Source organism: Mustela nigripes, chromosome 14 (genome assembly GCF_022355385.1).
Source record: "Mustela nigripes isolate SB6536 chromosome 14, MUSNIG.SB6536, whole genome shotgun sequence".
Lineage (NCBI taxonomy): Eukaryota > Metazoa > Chordata > Mammalia > Carnivora > Mustelidae > Mustela > Mustela nigripes.
This window is the reverse complement of record NC_081570.1, coordinates 34,371,388-34,390,902: the sequence shown is the minus strand read 5'-3', so window position 1 is coordinate 34,390,902 and position 19,515 is coordinate 34,371,388. Positions and strand designations below refer to the sequence as shown.

Here is a 19,515-nt window from a genome sequence, read left to right as displayed (position 1 = left end):
CTGGGGCTCAGAGAGATGGACGGACCCAAAGGTACACAGCTTGTAAATGAGAAGCTGGAGCTTCTGGCTCTGGGCTCTTGGCCTGTCGCTGAGCTGTTTCCAAAGCCTCTATTTCTAGTCATCACTTCCCACTTGTCCATGTGCCAGGGGCTGCCCAGCCCAGCGGTGGATCCCGCATGGTCCTTCAGACTATGTCAAAGCGGGTAGAGCCAGCTGGCAACGCTCAGCATAACTCGGTCGAGGAAACAGGGACCCTGCGTTCCCGTATTCTCACAACAAATATTTAATACTGAGCCAGGTGCTAAAGGAGGAGAAACACTGGGTAGAGTCACATAAGAAGACAGACCTGGGCTCGTGGAGGAGGGGCAATTAGGCAAATAATTACAATACGGTGTGAGGAGTGTTTTAAAAGGGGAGAGTAGGTCCAGAAAGGGACACCCCCTCCGAGTTCATGAGCAAAATAGACGAGAGCATGGGTTCGTGTGCAGGTGCCTGAACCACCTGAAGCTCGCGGTTCGCAGAACCTTCCATCCACCCGCAGCTGTGCCCACAAGGGTTAAAGCTTGCAGCAGAAAGCCAATCTGCAGGTACTGGTGACTAATTCAGCCTCTGACCCACCACGAACCCTTATTTCTTTACAAATGAGCATTTTAGCATAAGAAGAAAGCTTAAGGGCTGGGGAAGAAGAGAGAGGAGGCTGGCAAAACCCCTCTCTAGCCCCAACTCGGCAGTATAACAGCAGTGAGCAGCCCAGCTGGCTGGAGCCCAAGGAGTACCAGAGCGCGCACTGGCTCTCTCACATCTGGCTAAGCACCGCGAGCCCCTCCACTGGGCCACCTTACAGCTACTATACTGCACCAAGAAAGGGGCGGTCTGAGCACGTACCATCAGCCGGTCAGCAATAAGGGAAGAAAAGGGAAACAACCCAAGGAGGAGCAAGGGCCAAGGGGGCAACTAGAGGCAGTTGGACAGATCCCACCCAAAACAGGAGACTGGAGAAGAAAGACACTGTCTTAAGCGGAGGCTGCATCTTCACTCTTAACCACTCCAGGCTTCTGGGTGGAAGCCCAGCTCTTCCCCTCTGCTTGCCCATACTGACTCGCCTTCCTCCAAAGCTGTACTCCTTGGTGAGATTTTCCCTCTGAGACTCTTAGCCTTGGTGAGTGACTCATACACTTTAAGGAATCTAAGAATGGCCTGCTTGCTAAATATACAGATTTCCAGGTCACATTCCCTGTGATTCTGATTAGAAGGTCTGATTAGAAGGCCTGGGAATATACATTATAGGTAATAATCCCCCACCCCACCCCAAAATCTGCACCCCCCCACTAGTGGTAGGGAAGCTGGTGGTCCTTAAATCACATTTTAAGAAGCCCACCTGTGGGAATGACTCCCCCTGAGATCCCAGAGCCCCTGCTGTCTGTTATTTTATATCATCATCTCTTTTTTCATATATACATCCTAACCACTCACCTTCACCATAGGCCCACAAGAAGAGGAAGTATCATCTACTTTTTTGACTCCTCTGCAAACAGCCCTGAGCACCGAGCTCTACAGGAAATGCTGTGGCTGTTGAGTGATGACCACGATAAGAGGCCAGGGGAAGGAAAACCACAACAGGGATGGCAGAGAACCGAGGCCCTGGCTGGAGGGAACTGTTTTTAGTATGCCTACGTGTGCCAGCCTGGAACAACGGTTTGCCTTGCTTTCTTTTTTTCCTTCTTCAATAGTCTTGGCACTACATGCCTAACCTCCCTCATGAAAGTCACACCTGAACAAAGCACCTCCCATAGGAAACTTTGCCAAGAAATCCTGCCAAGAATCCTGGGTGCTGTGTGGCTTAGTTTAACGGTCAGGGAGGACTTTAGACCTTCAGGCTTATCGGATCTCTGTGCAAGGAGAGTATACAGCTGAGCATCAACTTGAGTAAAAAGACCAGGGCCCTTGATCTAGCCCCCGAAACATCCCCAAGGGTAATGGTCTTCCATATTCAACAAATATTTCCTAAGTACTTTGTATCAAGCATGGTTCTGGGTATTCACGGGTCTTAAGATATCATATGTCATTACAAAGTATTTTATAGTGACTTATCTTTAGAAAGTTACTTTTGTTTTGTTTTTTAATACTTAAGGAAAACGAAAAAATGGCTACCTACTGAATGGGAGAAGATACATGCAAGTGATGTATCTGATAAGGGGTTAATATCCAAAATATGTCAAGAATTTATACAACTCAATACAAAACCACAAATAATCCAATTAAAAATGGGCAAAGCACCCAAACAGACTTTTTCCAAAGATGACATACAGATGGCCAACGGACACATGATAAGATTCTCAACACTAATCATCAGGGTAATGCAAATCAAAACCACAGTGAGATACTACCTTACACCTGTCAAAAGGCTACAATCAAAACCACAGAAAGTAACAAGTGTTGGCGACGATGTAGAGGAAAAGTGCAGGGCTGGTAGGAATACGAATTGAAACAGCCACTGTGGAAAACACTATAGAGTATTTCAAAAAATTAAAACTAGAATTACTGTAGGATCCAGGAATTTCAATAGTGGGTATTTACCCCCCAAAAATGAAAACACTAGTTCAAACAGATATATACACCCCTATGTTTATTGCACCATTATTTACAATAGCCAAGATATGGAAGCAGCCCAAGTGTCCATCGTAGATGTATGGACAAAGAAGATGTGGCCACATATATATACAATGGAATATAACTCAGCCATAAAAAAGAATGAGATCTTGCCATGTGCAGCAACATGGAGGGACCTAGAGGGTATAATGTTAAGTCAGAACACTCATATGTGGAGTTCAAGAAACAAAACAAAGGAAAAAAAGAGAGAAAAAAAGACTCCTTTTTTTTATTTTTAAAGATTTTTTTTTTTATTTGGGGCACCTGGATGGCTCAGTGGGTTAAAGCCTCTGTCTTCGGTTCAGGTCATGATCCCAGGGTCCTAGGATTAAGCCCTGCATCTGCATCAGGCTCTCTGCTCAGCAGGGAGCCTGCTTCCCTTCCTCTCTCTCTGCCTGCCTCTCTGCCTACTTGTGGTCTCTGTCAAATAAATAAATAAAATCTTAAAAAAAAAGATTTTTCTTATTTATTTGAGAGAGAGCATGAGAAAGGAGAGGTCAGAAGGAGAAGCAGACTCCCTGCTGAGCAGGGAGCCCAATGTGGGACTCTATCCCAGGACTCCAGGATCATGACCTGAGCCAAAGGCAGTTGCTTAACCAACTGAGCCACCCAGGCACCCCAAACAGACTCTTAAATACAGAGAATAAACTAGTGGCTGCCAGAGGGGAGGAGAGTGGGGGGATGGGTGGAACAGGTGAAGGGGATTAAAAGGACACTTATCTTGATGAGCACTGAGTAATGTACAGAATTGCTGGATCATTATACTGTATGCCTGAAACCAATGTTTCTACTACTCTATGTTAGTTATCTCCTCCCTCTACTACTCCATGTTAACTATACTTCAACAAAACAGACAAAACAAGAGAAAGTTACTTTAAAAACAAGACCCTATATGATGTTCGGCTTCAGAAGTATATAAGCATTAAAGGAATGTTCTCAGGAACACTTGCCTATGGGATGAAGTACTATAGAGATCCAAGGTCATGCCTCAGGTCCTGGCAGACAGAAATTCTATTTTTGCTTTATCATAAGCAGTCCTTGGCAACTCTGGAGTTCTTTCTTTCCACTCTCAGATGCTATAGTTTGTCCATAAAGGCAAACTGCCACACCTAGCCCCTTTGAATAAAGTAATTCCTTCTTGATGTCCAGATATCAGCTTAAAGGTCACTCGCTCCAGAAAGTTATCCACATTCACAGACAAGATTAGGTGCTCCAGCTTCTAATCCCGTGGCATTTTATACTTCCCCTATTGTACTTTTCACAACATCCGGCAATTGCTTGCTAAACTTTAAGCTACAGTAAGGCAGGGGCTGTATATAATCTGCCTTGCTCATCATTGTATTCCCAGTGCTTAGCATAATGCCTGGAACAATGCAGGTACTTAGTAAATACTGATTGAATAATTACATGAATTAATGAGTGCATCATATTAGCAAGATGGAAACTGAATCATGCCTCATGTACTCTGCCAGTTTTATCCATAATACACCAATAAACACCTAAAATAAGCAGCAGTGTTCCTTCTGTGGGGCCAGCACAGTATGGAGGCAGAGCTGAGGCTCACAGGATCACCCCAATACAGACTCCAGGAGGCACTTCCACGACCAAAGGATGAATATAATGCTCCAAAGTCAATATAATATCACTAAGAACCTGAGAGTTAAATCAGCCATAAGCCACAACGCCAGCCCTGTCACAGACTTGATGGTAAGATCTTTCAAGTCACCCAACTTCTCCTAGACCCAGCTTTCTCATGAAGAGGGTATCAGGCCCTTCAACAGCAAGGACCTTCTTTAAATAAAAAACAAGTGACAGTAAGAAGCTACTCACACTGTGGTAGGAAGTTGGAAGAAGAGGGCAGCTCTGGCAATGAGGCATCGCTACAGTTAGGAAAGGGTTAAGCCCAAACGTCTGCCTGGGATCTCTTACCAGTAAATCAGCCTTGACTGCTGCTCAGGCTGAATGAAGCCCCACCAGGTTGGCCTGTCAGGAAGGAAGCCCATGCGTCCAGACTTTTGTTGTTCTAAGGATTTTTTTTTTTTTTTTTAAATTTTACTGCTCAGGAAGGAAGGCAAAGCCTAGGCTCTAACTGCAGTCCCCGCTGATTCTTTACCTCAGCATGCACCACTGCCTTCACCTTCCTATCCACCTCTTGGGTGCAACTCTTCTCTTTTCTGGAATTCCTCCCTTCCCTTGACTTTGGCATTGGGACCTAAATCTCAGACTTTCCCCCCTTCTTTAACAACTCAAAATTAAGAATGGTTGAGCTTTTCCCTTCCTACCTAAGAACTGGGGGTAGCGTGAGAGGAGAAGTGGGTGCTCTTCACCACCAACAGGGACCTGAACCCCTTCTGTGCAACAGAGTCATGAAGGACCTGACAAGGATTGAGGTGTCGGCCTCAACTGGCCGCCAATGGCTATTTCTGCTACATATGTATGTGAACAGGAGACTTTTCAAATCCAAGCCACTATATTTAAATAATAGACTCAAATCCAAGGTCCTGAGGCAGGTCAGTCTTGCCCACTCCCATCCCCCTACTCTCCACCTCTCCCACTGACGTGCAGAATCATTCTCTGATATTCCCAAGCCCCATGGGGCCTTCTTTCTACAAAGAAGAAAACACTGAGTTTATTTGTGCACTCAGGGTAATGGACAGCCCTCTTATACTCCTAGGAAAATGCACACAGACACCATGGAAGAGGCCTATCCCCGCCCAACCCTGCCCTCCCCTTCCCCTACTAATCCCGCCCCAGCAGCTCTCCCAGCTCAGTCCTGCTGCTGTATTTCTCTCCTGACCTACAAGCCCCCTTCAAGCCCCGTCCTAAGCCTCCCCCAAGCAGAGACAATCCATCATGCTGTGGGACTGTGACACACACAGATGGGGGAAGGTTCACAGATTTCTCTCACATAGGCAAGAGGGTAAAAGTGCCTGTATAACTTAAAATCTAGGGACATACTAGAAACTCTGGGGCTATGCATTCTAATACTAGTCAAATACCATTACAGAAAATCTGATTACATATAGCTCAAATCTCTACCACAAACAAATTCTAATGGTCCATTTGTTTCAAATGATATCTGATAATACAAAGTTCCAGAATAAGAAAATATGATGAAATCTGGCTTCTCTGACCTGGGCCACTGCCTTGATAACTAACTAACCCTGGTCAAGTCGCTTCCTGACTCAGACTGGGTTTCTTTAACTCTAATATTGCCTTGCTTCTAAATAAAATGAAGGGAGAAAGAGGTCAGAGGGCCACCGGGGCTAATCATGGTGGATGGGTAATAATGAAGGGAGGTGAAGCAGCTGGGTATTGCAGAAAAGGGCTCTGAGACTTTCTCTCTCCTTTTTCCATATTGCCATAAGGCACGAATGTGTGAAAGGATCCTACATACATGCCAGTTGTTAATGACCCTGTGTTTGGCTGCATCAGTGCTTCTAACCATGAAGATTATACCACCAGATTATCCTTGAAATAAGTCATTAGGTATTGAATGCTTAGTATGTCTGAGGTACTGTTCCAAGCATTAGCTGTGTGTTTAATCTCATTCAGACCTTCACAACAGCTCTTTAAGTTGTATAATTCCCATTTTACAGGTGAGAATACCGAGGCCCAGAAAGGTCAGGTAATTTGCCTAAGATCACTGAGTAAGTAAGTTAGAGGATCAGGATCTTACTCCAGAGGCTACCCTCCTAACTACTGTGTTATACTGTCTTCCTACCTTTGATCTAAAACATTTTCAAGTTGAGGCTCCAAAAGGGTAAATGCAACATTTATTCCTCTCACAGGTATTTATTCTGCTAGGCCACTCTGACTTGGTGTAAGTCACACTCCAAAAAGCAAAGACCAAATGAGAGCACTCTAGGATTAGCTGGCACCTAAAGGGGAGTCATACACCTGAAAATAAAGCAAAGATCTGTCCAGGACTGGCCTTGCCCCCTCCCTACAGCTTTCGCACTGTCTGCTGTTCTAAGATGGATGCAAAGCCATAAGTCTCAGCCTGCAAATGAATTTCAGTGGAAAAAGACAACCCTCATCTGGTGAGTCACACTCAGGCTTACTGGGCTTGATTTCTCATGAGACTGTACCAAAAGGTCCCTTCCTTACACATACAGCTCTAGACTTTCCTGCAGCTCCGCGTCTGCTGAACAGAATGTGCTGGATGCAGCTCCATGTCTTCCCCCCCCAAAAACACAACTTTCATTTCCTCTAGGTCATCTTCAATCAGAACACATTCCACAGGGAAGATTGACGGTCAAATGTCTGAATGGCCAGATGGTTATGTGTGTCTACAAAACCTCCACATCACTTGTCTGTTTCCAGCTTCACCCAGGACCTGGGTAGGAACTTGTTTTTTTAAAAATACACATCAAAAGCAGATCAGCATTTGTGGACACCATGATAGGGGATGTAATGCTGTGAGAAAACATTTGGGAAGGGGATAGCCTCTGATCTTAGGTTCCTAGAGTGTTAGGTGAGAAAAGCAAATTTTGAATTATTTTTTAAGCTAGGAAGGATTCTTTTGGTACCCCAAATAATCAATACGTTTATAGCTGAGAAAGGCAATTTCACATATCTCTTGAAAAACTTCCTACCTACTTTTGTCATTATTAAGCCTTAAGGCGTAAATAAATTCTTCTTTTTTTCTCTCCAACCTCTACACCTTTGGGATAGAATAGTCTAATAGATATTACTCAGTGCAATGGCAAAGAGTGGCAAACAGATGAAAACTTGAGAGAAAAATTAGGTTATAATCACCACCGTTAATTTATTCAATACTCAACTAACACTGAACCTTTCGATGGGATTGGCACCAATGTCCCTGCAAATTTTTTTAGTACTAAAACTAAACTGTGCTTAAGATTATAGAAAAACCTAACCCATTGGGTAAAAAATGGAAGGGAATGAATTCCTCCTGTTTACTCAGCATCTGACAGGTTTACTTATTCATACCACAGCCTATCATTTCTCCAGGCCTAAACCCATAGTCCCAAATCAGGATCTTTTCCTGGAAAAGGCCTAAGAGAGAGACTAAATAAGTGAAAGTTCTTTTGCAGAAAATTCTCCTCCTTGCCCAAAGAAAGAGATATTTACAAATTCCCACCCACAGCACAGACTTGCAGTTTCTATTCAGCCACAAACGTCACAATTTAAATGGTATTTTTTAAACGTGAAGGCATTTTAGCTGCTATAGGGCAATAAGTTATCCTCAAGTCTGCAGTTCATCTGTCGTTAGGGGGGGAAATGGCACTGGGAAATGCTGTTAAACTGTTGGAAGAGAATATTCAAATCCAAAGATTACTGTAATTTTGGTGTTACAATTGTGTGGGTTTTACACTTAAAATGTATCATCACTCCAAATCCCAAGTATTTATAAAGAGTACATTCCAACATGGACGCTGATATTTATTGACCAGATGGACGTGGTTAATAAGACTTAAAAAAATGAAAAACCATTATGAATATATAACTCTATTAAATGTATTGTCACTCCAGCTGCCGAGTATTTACAAATAATACATTTCAATGTGTGCTAATATTTATTAACCAGATGGATGTAGCTAACAAGGGTTAAAAATAAGAAAAACTAATATAAAAATATAATTCTATTTTTTCAGTTTCCTCTTCTGCCTAATGAGGAAAGGGGATGGGGACGGAGAGCAACTTTTGTTATTAGGATACAATGTGTGTTTTTTGTTTTCACACAAAAAAGGGCCACCAAATAATCAACCTGGGGCCGCTGACCGGAAGGCAGCCCCGGAAAACTTCCCGTGGGAAGAGTTCCAGAAATTGCCCGGACTTTAACAAGCCCCGCTGTGCTGGCTGAGAGCCTCAGACGGTCCAAGGCGACCGAGACTCGCCTCGCCCGAAAACCAGCCATACTGCGGATTCACGAACCCCAGGACTTGGGAAACATTCCCTGGAACGTTTTACAAATTTAAAAAGCGAGACGGGGAAACGTTTCGAATCTACAGGAGAAACCTCAAAGTCCTCGGCTGCCGAGGGAAATGCTAGCACCAGATGCGCGTGTACACACGTCCGTCCTCCTGGACGCGCCCCCGCGCCCTCCCCCACGCCCTCCTCCCTCCCCTCGCCCCCCCCACCTCCTCGCCGCGCGCTGGCCGCCCGCGCGGGGTCCCCTCGCCTCCTCAGACAGCCACGCGCTCACCTGCACCTCCCGCCCCGTCCCCCATCAGCCCGACCCCCCGCGTGGGCGTACCCCCCCCCCCCCGGGAGTCACACTCACTCCCTTGTCCTCACCCCGTCCCCACACTCCCTCTGCGGCTGAGACGACAGCACAGGAAACCGACCCAGGGCTCGGTTCCTAGTGCGACCTGGGGCCGCGGTACGTGGAGGGCGGGGCGGGGCGGGGGTGGGGGACCAGGCCGGCCCGAGGGTCCCGGCCGCAGACGACGGCGGCGGCGGCGGCGTCGGCGGCGTCGGCGCGGGTCTCGCCCGGCCCTGGGGCAGCAGCGCCCGGAGTTCTCCCGCAGCCTCCGAGTCCAGCCGAGCGACGGCGAGGTCGCCAACATTTCTGAAACCACTTGAAAGCCATCTCGGTGGCGGAGGCTGGGGGGTCCTTTCCCAGGGGGGGTCCTTTCCAAGGAGGCCAACGGTGCCCGCTCTGTGGTCCTTCCTTCCCCTAGCCGGGCCTCGCGTCTCTCCGCGCCCCCTCCCCCAAACGATCAATTACCAGCCACCCTTCTGCCGGGAGCGGCGAGGGGCTGGCTGGCGGCCGCGAGGAAACGGCAGCCCGGATCACTTCTGCATGACAATTGATGGGAGGGAGGGCGCGAGGCGAGGAGGGAGGACGGCTGCGGTGTCCGTTTTCTCACCATGGTGATTAGGCATTCCGGCCGCGCGAGGAGGCAGCCGCCGACCAGAGCGGCGCGGCGTGGAGCGAGGACGGGGGAAGAGAGCGAGAGCCGGAGCGAGCCCAGCCGCCGGGCGGGCGGCGGGCGAGCGGCGCGCTGAGCCAAGCCAAGCCAGGCCAGATGGCTCTGCAGCCATCAGGGACTGCTCCCGTCCAGCCCGGCCCCACTTTAGCTGTGCAAACATTTCTTTATCCCAACAAGACAATTAAAACCGGCAGCATGAAAAGGAGTCTCCATGACTGTGCTGGGAGTGAACAACCAGAAACAACCACACATTACAGGAGTTCTTGCCCTCCACCCCTGGAGAGAGGAGAAAAGGGGCTGCCGGAGAAATCGGGGAGCAGCTGAGGGATAACTGGGCTACGTGTGGGCAGTGGGTATGGAAGGAGCCATCTGACCCATCTCCCCTGGCGATCTGCTGGCCCTTCCACTGTGGTCATCTGCTCCAGCTACAATCCAGAAGTTGAGCCTGGGGACCTGACAACTATCCCAAACATCTTCCCCAGTGAGAGCAATTCTCCTAAAACCCCAGCTTAGGATCCTGCCCACTCCAGTCCCAGGGCCCTTGGGAAGAATCCCCCTTAATATCACCCTCATGATGTAGCCAGGACTCCTCATTCCAGACTGTCCTTGGGCGTATGTGGGCTCAGCTGATCTGTTAAGACACAGGGTCTTCGATGATACATGACACATTCTCCGGGTACAAATACCATCTCCTACTCAGGGCTCAAGAAAGACTTTTCACATACATCAAAGATGAGAGCAAAATAGAACATCCAGGAACTGCTGTAAGCCACCCGATTTCCTGCCTACCTGTGAATCTGCCTGACACAGGGAAGGGCCAAGGAAACAGGGCCACTGCAGGGTCAATGCCCAGTGCCCGTCCCTGAGGTGAATCAGAAGCCTGGGCCAGTCATTGCTCCAACTGGGACAGTTCTGGTTCCTCTCAGCCCTCTGGTGAGCCTGCATACTAGCCAACTCCAATTTGGGCTGACGGAGTAGAATGACTGGCAGGCTGGTCCCCCCCCCCCCCCCGCCACCACCCCAAAACACAAAAACACCTGCGTCACCCAGGCAGGAATCTGGGCACAGGGGTGGCCAACAGAGCACAACAAGGAAATGCACATGGTAAGAGCCAGGGCGCTAAGGGGCTAATAAATGTATAGATTCTAGCACAAGGCAGCAGACAATACTTATCTTCCCTTTTGTTGTAAAGTTTCCTTAATGAGGAAATGTTTATTTTAAAAGCCCTGGGAAACATATCTGAAGACACTTCATATGTAAGACACACGTGGACTCTTCGTAATTGGTCCATAAATTTTAGCATCATTTCCCTGGACAAGAAGCCTTGGAGACTGGTTCAGGGAGTGACAATAAACAGGAGTTACCTCAGTTCCCTTCCTGGGGAATTACGCATCCTCCATGAACAGCTTCTCGCAAAACACTTCTCCCTTTCTCCAGGGCAAATAAGTCAGTCCTGCCGAGTCAAGGCTTCTTTTTTCCATAGAACCCAACACCTACCTCACAAATCACCTGTGATGCCAGGTAGGTGAACAGGGAAGCAAACCGGCAATCATCTACTAGGAGAGACAACACTTTACCCAAATAGCTACAATTTAGGTCTACAAAAATGCATATTGAATCGCAAAAGGAAGCCTATCGGCACCCAGATTTAAGGAAAGAACACGTGTGCGTTACACCATGTCTGCAGGCCACTCTTTCAAACGGGCTCACATGTGAACATATCTGCATATGGATGCAGTGTGTGAGCAGGGGGGTGGTTGCGACAGTAAAAACTGTCAGTGTTTCCATTGTAAAACTGATTTTTTCATTGACCTAAAACTCAATCATAAAACTTCTACTTTAAGTAAAGGACACACACACACACACACACACCCATGTTCAGCTCCCACCCCCGAAAAAACCCCCTAAAGCTAAGTGCCTATTTAGAAGTTTTACTGTTGTATTTAATTAAGACTTTTTTTACATTTTATGAGAAAAATTTATTTATGAGAAGAGAACTGAAGAATAAGTCAACCACATCAGAAATTAACTCTAAATTTTAAGAATAAAAAACTAGAATATACCTGGTTAATTTTGGCAATCTGACCCAAAGTCACTGCATCTATTACTTTGCTCTTTGGAACACTTTCTATCCTCTCTCTTCTGGCCTCCCCATCCCCCCTCACTGCCCCAGCTGCCCCTTAAGCTCTCCCTTTGGAAGCAGTCTTGTACACTGTCACTCGATTATCTGAGAAATATTACTTATTTCAAAACGGTTCTGTAGGGAGGACCTGAAAGGCATCTAGTGGGAATAATCAGGCCTTCTAACGGCCCTTAAATATGTATTTACATAAAACAGACCATAAATATTCCGACACACATCGGCATATGACAGGAGCCAAGAAAGCTGCTGCTGACTTTGTCACAGTGCCTCTTCAACCCTTCCCTACAGAAAAATGTTTCTCCCGCCTTCCAAAAACTCAAAATCAAAAGCACAAACGCTCCCCAGTATAATCCTTCGAAGGCTGCTCTGCCCCCTAAGGAAAGAAAAGGAGGAAGGAACCCAACCCAGGGCTATCACAGGCTAAGAGGCTCCTCTTCACTTGGTACCTTTGTTTCTTGTTAAAGATTAGTCACTAATGCAACTCTAGGTAATACTGTGGGTGTGCAAACATCCTATGCTCATAGACATCCCTATAGGTTTTATGTTTGTGTAAGAGAAAAAAGAGAAGACAAAGTACTCTCGAAAGAAAGAATATTTTAAGCAAAGAAAAGGAGAAAGGGTTCCCACTTCGGCAGCACTACAATTTGAAATGAAGTTTCCTCACCCTTCTGATCAGAATCTCATTAATTTCAAGGTCAGAATTCCATTTCACTTTGGGAGATAGACTCATTTAATTTTTCTCCACCCAGGCGTATTCCTGTGTGAGGGAGCCATCTCCATGGGGAATGGCACCACCACACAATGCAAACCAGGCAAACAGAAGAGTTATGGCTTTGACACTCGGAGGGGGAATGGATAGCCACATCTATGAGTTCTGACTTGACTAACAAGCTTCCTCCTGCTCTGGGGGTCTGACACAGGTTTGGGCTAAAAAGAGAGAAAAACAGAGACCAGCCAGATCCGCTGGGAGAGAAGAAAGGAATCTTGATCTCCAGATGTTACTTGGCGGCACGTTAGGTTTGAGAGGATTTCATCTTCGACTTGTATTTGGAGCAAAAAGGGGGGCAGAATCACCCAGGCCAGCTTTAGCCAGAGGTCAGATGACAGCTGGCCTTGATGGCCTGCCCACTGACAAATGAAAACTGCACTGAAGTAAAACACAACAGACGCACAAGACGCCAGCGTGTCCTGCAGGTATACTGGGAGAGCAGGATGGTAAAGCACGCATCAGCTGTCCACAAGGGGAGATGACGGAAGAGGGGCCCAAGCGAAGTGAGAGAACACATGGGCACTTGTGCTAGCAGCTTCTCCCTGAAGTGGGGAGGTCTTGGGCTTACAGACGCTGACATAAAAGACACACTTGCAACATATTTCAAAACCAAAGAGCGATGGATTTACAAGGCAGGTTGATTTTATGATGACTTTTATTGAAAAGGTACGCTGGGTTTAGGCAGATGCCTTTTAGCGCAGGAAAGTTAACACAGTGCCTAATTCAAGGAGACAGCCTGAGGAAGCAGTGCCGACAGGGGAGAGAGCTGCAATGTCTCTATTACTCTCCTCGGCATCATAAAGAGAAGAGAAAAAAAATGGTATTCGTGTTGGTGGTTATGGAGAGGACAGGAGCACAAAAAAAAAAAAAAAAAAGAAAGAAAGGGGAAAGCAAACCTCAGATGTAGTTTTCTTAAGAAAATAAAACGAAGCAAATCTTAGAACAAAGGGTTGGGTGGAAAAACGCCCTCAGTTCATAAATTCTCACCAGGCTTGAAGAAAACTGCTCTGCCTACCCACAGCCCAAAAGTGTCAGAACACAATTATTCTCTGATTCTATTAGAGGAGAAGATTGCAGGGTTCAGCACTCCTGGTCTACAAGTTCCAAATAAAAGCTTGGTTCCAACTATTAGCAAGGGTCACCAAAGCTCAACGAGGCACTGGGAGAACACAAGAAAGCTGTTCCATAAGCAGAAATTAATAATAGTTATGAACATCAAATATGGAATAGTCACACAGGTCAACCGTGTCTAGTCCTAAAAGTGAGCCCCAGGATAAGCATCCAGCAAACCTGTTAAATCCCAAGAGAAGTCGGCTTTCTAGCCTTGCGATCGCAAGGAAAACACAGCTGTTTGAAATGCTTTATGGTGATTGACGACACCTTTGTCCTTCTCTGAAAAAATAGCCTGATGTGGGCAAGGGCTGAGAGTTGGGAAAATAAAATCACGTGGAGTCCACTGGATATGATACAATGGAAAAGCTAAAAAATAATGTCAAGATCAGAGAAATATAATGAGGACAGCAAAGAGAGGAGGGATGGACAAGTTTCTTCAGGCCCCCCAAATATCCTAGGAACCTATGCTTTCTAATAAAATGACATTTGCTCCCGTATACATATGGCACCGCTCTTCATTCCAGACTGAGCCCCCAGAGAATAAGTCAATCATGCCCTGGGGAGAGGCAGCTTGGAGGCCAACTTGCCTCTGGCTACCATCAGGAAAACATGTCCTCCCGGAACTGTCAATGCTCATCGACATTAGACAAGTAAATGTTAGCACTCTGCAGCCACTGAGTGGGAAGGAGCCAGCCCTCCCTATTCCTCGGAGCATGAAAACTGCCACCGACCTGTTGAACACTACTGTGAGGCAGGGCTTGCTGGGGATAGGGAAGGCTTGCACCAAAGTACTTACATCTGTCATTCCGATCCTCTGGGCTAGAAGAGGCTTCCCGATCCGAAATGAGGCCAGAGACAGCAAAAATCTTCTTCCCAGTATCATCAACCTTAAGTGAACCGGGGGAGCTAGATGGCAGCTGTGTCCCAAAGTCATATTCCTTGCCATCTGCATCTGAGAAGCGCAAGTGGGGAGACTCTGTGTCATGGCAGTTCTTAAGTCGCTTGGCCGGCGTAAAGGCTGACTGGTAACTCTCGCGGTCCTCAGTGGAAGCGAAGGGACGGAAAGCCCCCACTCCACTATGATTCAGCATACTGATTGGGGTGCAATCTAGATTTGGGGGAGCAAACTGAGGGTGGAGGTGCAGTAAAGAAGGGGGAAAATCACGATTGGCAAAAGTGCCAGGCACCCCACCTTGCCGATGGTACATAGAGGCAAAGGTGTAGGAACCGTTGGTGAAGGGAATATGCACGTCCTTGTCTACTGAGACAGGTACACCAAAGGGTCGTGGCTGCTGACAAGGGATGGAAGCATCGCGGCTGGCCTCAGCCGTGGACGCCAGGACCATCAGTGCTGGGGATGCCAGCGGGTTGGGGAGGTAGGATGAGTTCTCCATCTTGAAGGCTGCCCGGTGTAAGTCCATCGGAGTCTCTTTCTGTGGCTGGTGTCACACGAGAAGCAGTCTTCCCTGGGAGGGAGGCCGAGTGGCACCTTGGATCAGGGCAGGGAATATTACTGGGGAATCATCCCCTTCTAAGACCTGCGGAAACAGCAAAGAGAAGAAAAGAGGGGGGAGGAAGGTCAGGGGGAGGAAAAAAAGGGAAACCCCAAGTGATCGAAACACCATCCTTCTGGCTTACAGATGCTCGGGCAAGAGACACCAGAGGCTTTAGGAGCCAGTGGGCAGCAGCATCAGACCATTTTCATTCAGGAAAATCAATAGACAACTTACTGTGATGTACGCGTAGCTGACTTTGGTCCCTACACGTTCCGGGTGAAATGCGCCTGAGCCCAGCAAAGGAAAAAAAAATCATAAAACCTCCAAATACAATATTCCCTGAGCAAATGAGCTTTGGAAGGCCAAGGCATCCAGTAGATTAGGTGGGGTCTATATTTTAAAGGGTTTGCACCTGCACACACCGCTCATGGCAGGCCTGATGTTCAAACAGAGGCGAGGTTCTACCTAGGTGACCCCCCACAAACACATTCTCTCTTCATCTCCCCTGACAACGCCCTGGTGCTGAAAAATTCCTAAATCAAGCACATCTAGACCATCTGTACATGCTAGTCGGTATGAATTGTACATGTGGATAAATCACACACATTGGCACATACATCAACACATATCCTCATGTATCATTTAAAGCTGTTTCCAGAAAGAAGTGCAATGTTATTTTTGATGCACACCCTTCTCTAATCATACAGGTTTTCTCTTTTCTGAGAAGGAACAAAACCTTCATCAGTAAAATGCCTGGCATCTCTGACAATATTTAACACCATAATGGGTGCCTTTGGCATATGTTCTCTAGAAGCGGCTGTCTTCCAGGGGCAGCAAAGAATGGATCGGTAATTTTAGTTACTAATGCACTCGCTCTTAAGTAGATTTGTAAACAGCCTTGAATTTGCCATTAACATTTGGAGCAAAATGTTAACAAAATTTCTGACTTATTTTGCTCTGCTTATTGGCCTGGTCACAGTTGTTGTCTGATAAAGGCCCATGGAAAAATCTGGAGTTCGGAGAGACTTCCTTCAATTTCCTTTTTAAATTTAGGTTGTACATCTCCATAGTCACTGATTCCATTTCAAAATTTATTTTGAGTAGGGGGTGGGGGGAGTGAGAGAAGGGCTATGTATCAAAAGTCAGGATAACATAAGATGAACACTAGAATTTATTAGCTTCAAAAATATACACTAGACAGAAACTTAATGAAACTCAAAGTGTAACCAAAAATCACCATCTGCTACAAATTATCACCTTTAAATTGAGAGTCATAGCTCAAATAAGAATTTACCCCTCCTTTTAGGGAAAAAACACAAAACACCTAGATAATGGAGTATCTTTGATATTCCCTCAACTAGAGAAGCCTCAGTTAAACTGTAGATGAATCCCCTTGGCTTAATGCAGTGCAAAGAGAGTATTTCCTTTTCTCATCCTGTAGCAGACGTGTCAATGACTGTTATTAATTGGGAAGATGAGTGCACACCATCAGACTGCTTCCTCATTTGGCATCTCTCCTTATAGACATCATTGCTAAATTACCAGATTATGTATCTCACATTAACGGATTTTTCTCTCTTCCAAATTTTAAATAACTTTCCTGTCAAGTTATAGCAGCTCAGGGAATGATCTGCCAAGGACAGCCAGTTAGCCTGACAAGCCTGGTCTGGAAATCCTGTTCTTGGCTGTTTCCAAGTCAGATTAATGGTCACACAACATGGATGCTCTAAAAGTGGGTCTAGGGCTGTTCCAAGGGTTCTAAGCAGCTCTTCATAACAGAAATAACTAACTACTTGTCTCTCAACAAGCAATATCACATGAGGCAAGCAGGAGAAAAGGACAAACATAATACACCGCAGGTGGGGGGTGAAGGGTGGAATGTTTTCCCCCCAAATAACCAATTGCCCAGAGAATTCACTTTCTATTTTTACTTCCTGGATCACCTCATTATGTTAAATGAGTTTCATAAATTAGCAATCTGGCGACAGCACCGGACACTCCAACAGAACACGGTGAATCACTCAAACCTGGTTATTCATTTGAAACTTCATTATACTGAAAATAAATCAACAATATTTTTCCAGGCCACATCTCTTTTACTCTACTGTGTGGGCGTTGGTCTCTGTGGAGGGAGGGTCTGTGTGTGTGTGTGTGTGTGTGTGTGTGTGTTTTCTTTTTCCTTTTCTTTCTTACCCCCTCCTCACATTAACAACTTGTATAGATGGGGCTTCAGCAGACCACAGTCATTATGAAAATCTATAGTTAATACACTCCCAATGTCAAAATGTCATGGGTTTAAACACAGAACCCAAAATAAGAAAACTAACTGACCCTCTTAATTAAAAAAATATGGATTGTAAGATAATCAGCTTGATGGAGCATTTGGGTGACTGTAAAGAACCAGGCAAAGGGAAAGTAAGTAACTGTTACTTTTCTGCCTCTATGCTGATTTTTTTTAATTTAGCACTTCGTGCAAATCCAGATTAAAATAACTCCAGCTATTGATCCGAGCAGTGGAATTGACATTAATTTTAGTTCACTTCTCACTTTGCAAAGGGATCAATAGGAAGTAATAACAGCTGACATCCCCGCTGAAAGGAGGAGAAAGAAGGGCTGAAGACAGAAATCGAAAAGCAACCAAATAAATCATCAGCTACTTTTCCACGGCATCAGACAAACTCCAAACAGATTGCAAAAAGTCTTTGTTGAATTAACTAAACAAGGAGGAGGGATCAATCCACGAAGCTAAATAAATTGTCTGGCAGGCAGTGAGGTTGGACGGGGGGACCAGCAAATATTGAGTTTTAAAATTTTCAAATCCTTGACGTGATGGGTTTGGTTCAGGTCCGTATGTGTGGGAGTTTGTTTGTTTGTTAAATCACACACCCGACCCTGGTTTAAAGTGATTACAAAACGCCAGCTAACTGAATAATTAGTGAGATTACTAATTGCGTGGCTAAACATGCCAGAACCAAGACAAATGAAACGAAGAAACTGGCGTTTGGAACGTGAAAATGTCTGGAGCTGGGCTGATGCGCAGCGCTCTGCGCTCTCCGGCGCCAACTGGCCACTTTCGCATTGAAAAACCGAAAGCCAGAAAGAAAGTCTCAGAGAGTGGGCGATCTCCCACCCCAGCCTCTAACCATCCCCGTCCAGGGTCTGGGCTTCCTGACCCGCGCTGGGATCCGCGTAGAAGGAAGCGGCGCTGCTGTTGCCGCTAGGAGCCAAACCCACTTGCAAATGACTGCCACAAAGAAAAGCTGCAAAGCCTCTTTCCCCGAGCCCTGGCTCTGAACGCCGACCAAACTACGACTCTGCGGGCAATTAAAACGCACACACAACACTCCTCTGCTTATTACAACAGGTGACATTTTTGTGGTCTCTGAATCGTTTCCAAAAGCCAGGAATTAAAATAATAGAACAAATTAAACGATATTTTTCCTTTGCATAAATAAACTTTTAAAAAATTAACAGGCAACTTAAAAAGCAAAGAACAATGGGAAGTGGGGCCAGAGTAGTGGGGGGTTGTGAAGAACTCAGGAAAGAATTTTTTTTTTTTTAAGTTCACAGACTTCTTCGCTTGAAGAGAATTCCCGCACACCAAATGCCCAGGGGGTATTTGGAAACACCGCTCTAACAGAAATTTTACCACCATATGCAAGAGCTCAGGAAGCATAAGCTTAACACTATTCCAAAGGTTGGGGCCAACGCCTGCAATTCAGACGTGGCCGGGTATCGGTCCCAGATTTGGGCCCCGACCCAGGCCCGGCGTGGCCAACGGGTGCGAATCCGAAATAACCCGGCCTCTCCAAGAGCGCGGGGCTGCAGGGCTGCCAGTTCAGCCAAGCGGGTGCAAAATTCAGGCGGGAGGAGTCTTAGCCCGGGAAAACCAACTCTTTTAGGGAAAACGGAGGAAGAAGAGGTGAAGGCGAAACCTGCAAAAACTTGGGGCCAACGCAGCGCCGAGACCACCACTCCTTGGCCTGACGTCTCCCCCAGCTCTCGGCTGCCACTGCACAAAGAATACTTTAGATCCCAACAACCTCTGCACGAAAGCAGCTGATTGTAACTTTGGGGGAAACAGGGCGCCGGCCAGGCAAGAACCGACAAGTGCGAGGAGCCCCGGTCCACAGTCGGGCAAGGCCCGCGGGGCAGGGACTGGGGGTAGTCTGCCTTCGATCAAAGTCCAGGGACCTCGTGCAGCTGAACAACCCCGCCCCGCGGGTCACCCGGGTCTCCGCGCCGCGCGCCACCGCTTCGGCGGGCAGCCACCGGGCTCATGGATTCTGGCGCTCCCATAAATGCGGGCCGGCGCGGGGCAACCCGGCCCTCCCGGTTCCGGGACTGTGGGCCTGGGGTGAGGGAGGTAGAGTTTTGCCTTTCGCGCCTACGCCGTCCGGCCGCCGCACGCAACGCAGCCTCGCAGAACAGGTGTGTGTCCCC

At 46.8% G+C, this 19,515-nt stretch overlaps 1 protein-coding gene across 4 annotated transcripts in view; it reads right to left on the bottom strand.

The window, feature by feature from the left end:
* RNF220 (ring finger protein 220) overlaps positions 1 to 15,096 on the bottom strand; it is a 219,409-nt gene extending 204,313 nt beyond the window's left edge. The window contains exon 1 of one of the 4 annotated variants that reach the window (XM_059374518.1): positions 14,373 to 15,096. In XM_059374518.1, the coding sequence (XP_059230501.1) occupies positions 14,373 to 14,997 (625 nt within the window). In that variant the 5' untranslated portion in view covers positions 14,998 to 15,096. The remainder of the gene's footprint in view (positions 1 to 14,372) is intronic. The other 3 variants (XM_059374519.1, XM_059374521.1, XM_059374522.1) reach the window with 3 other exon arrangements.
* Positions 15,097 to 19,515: the final 4,419 nt, after the last annotated feature.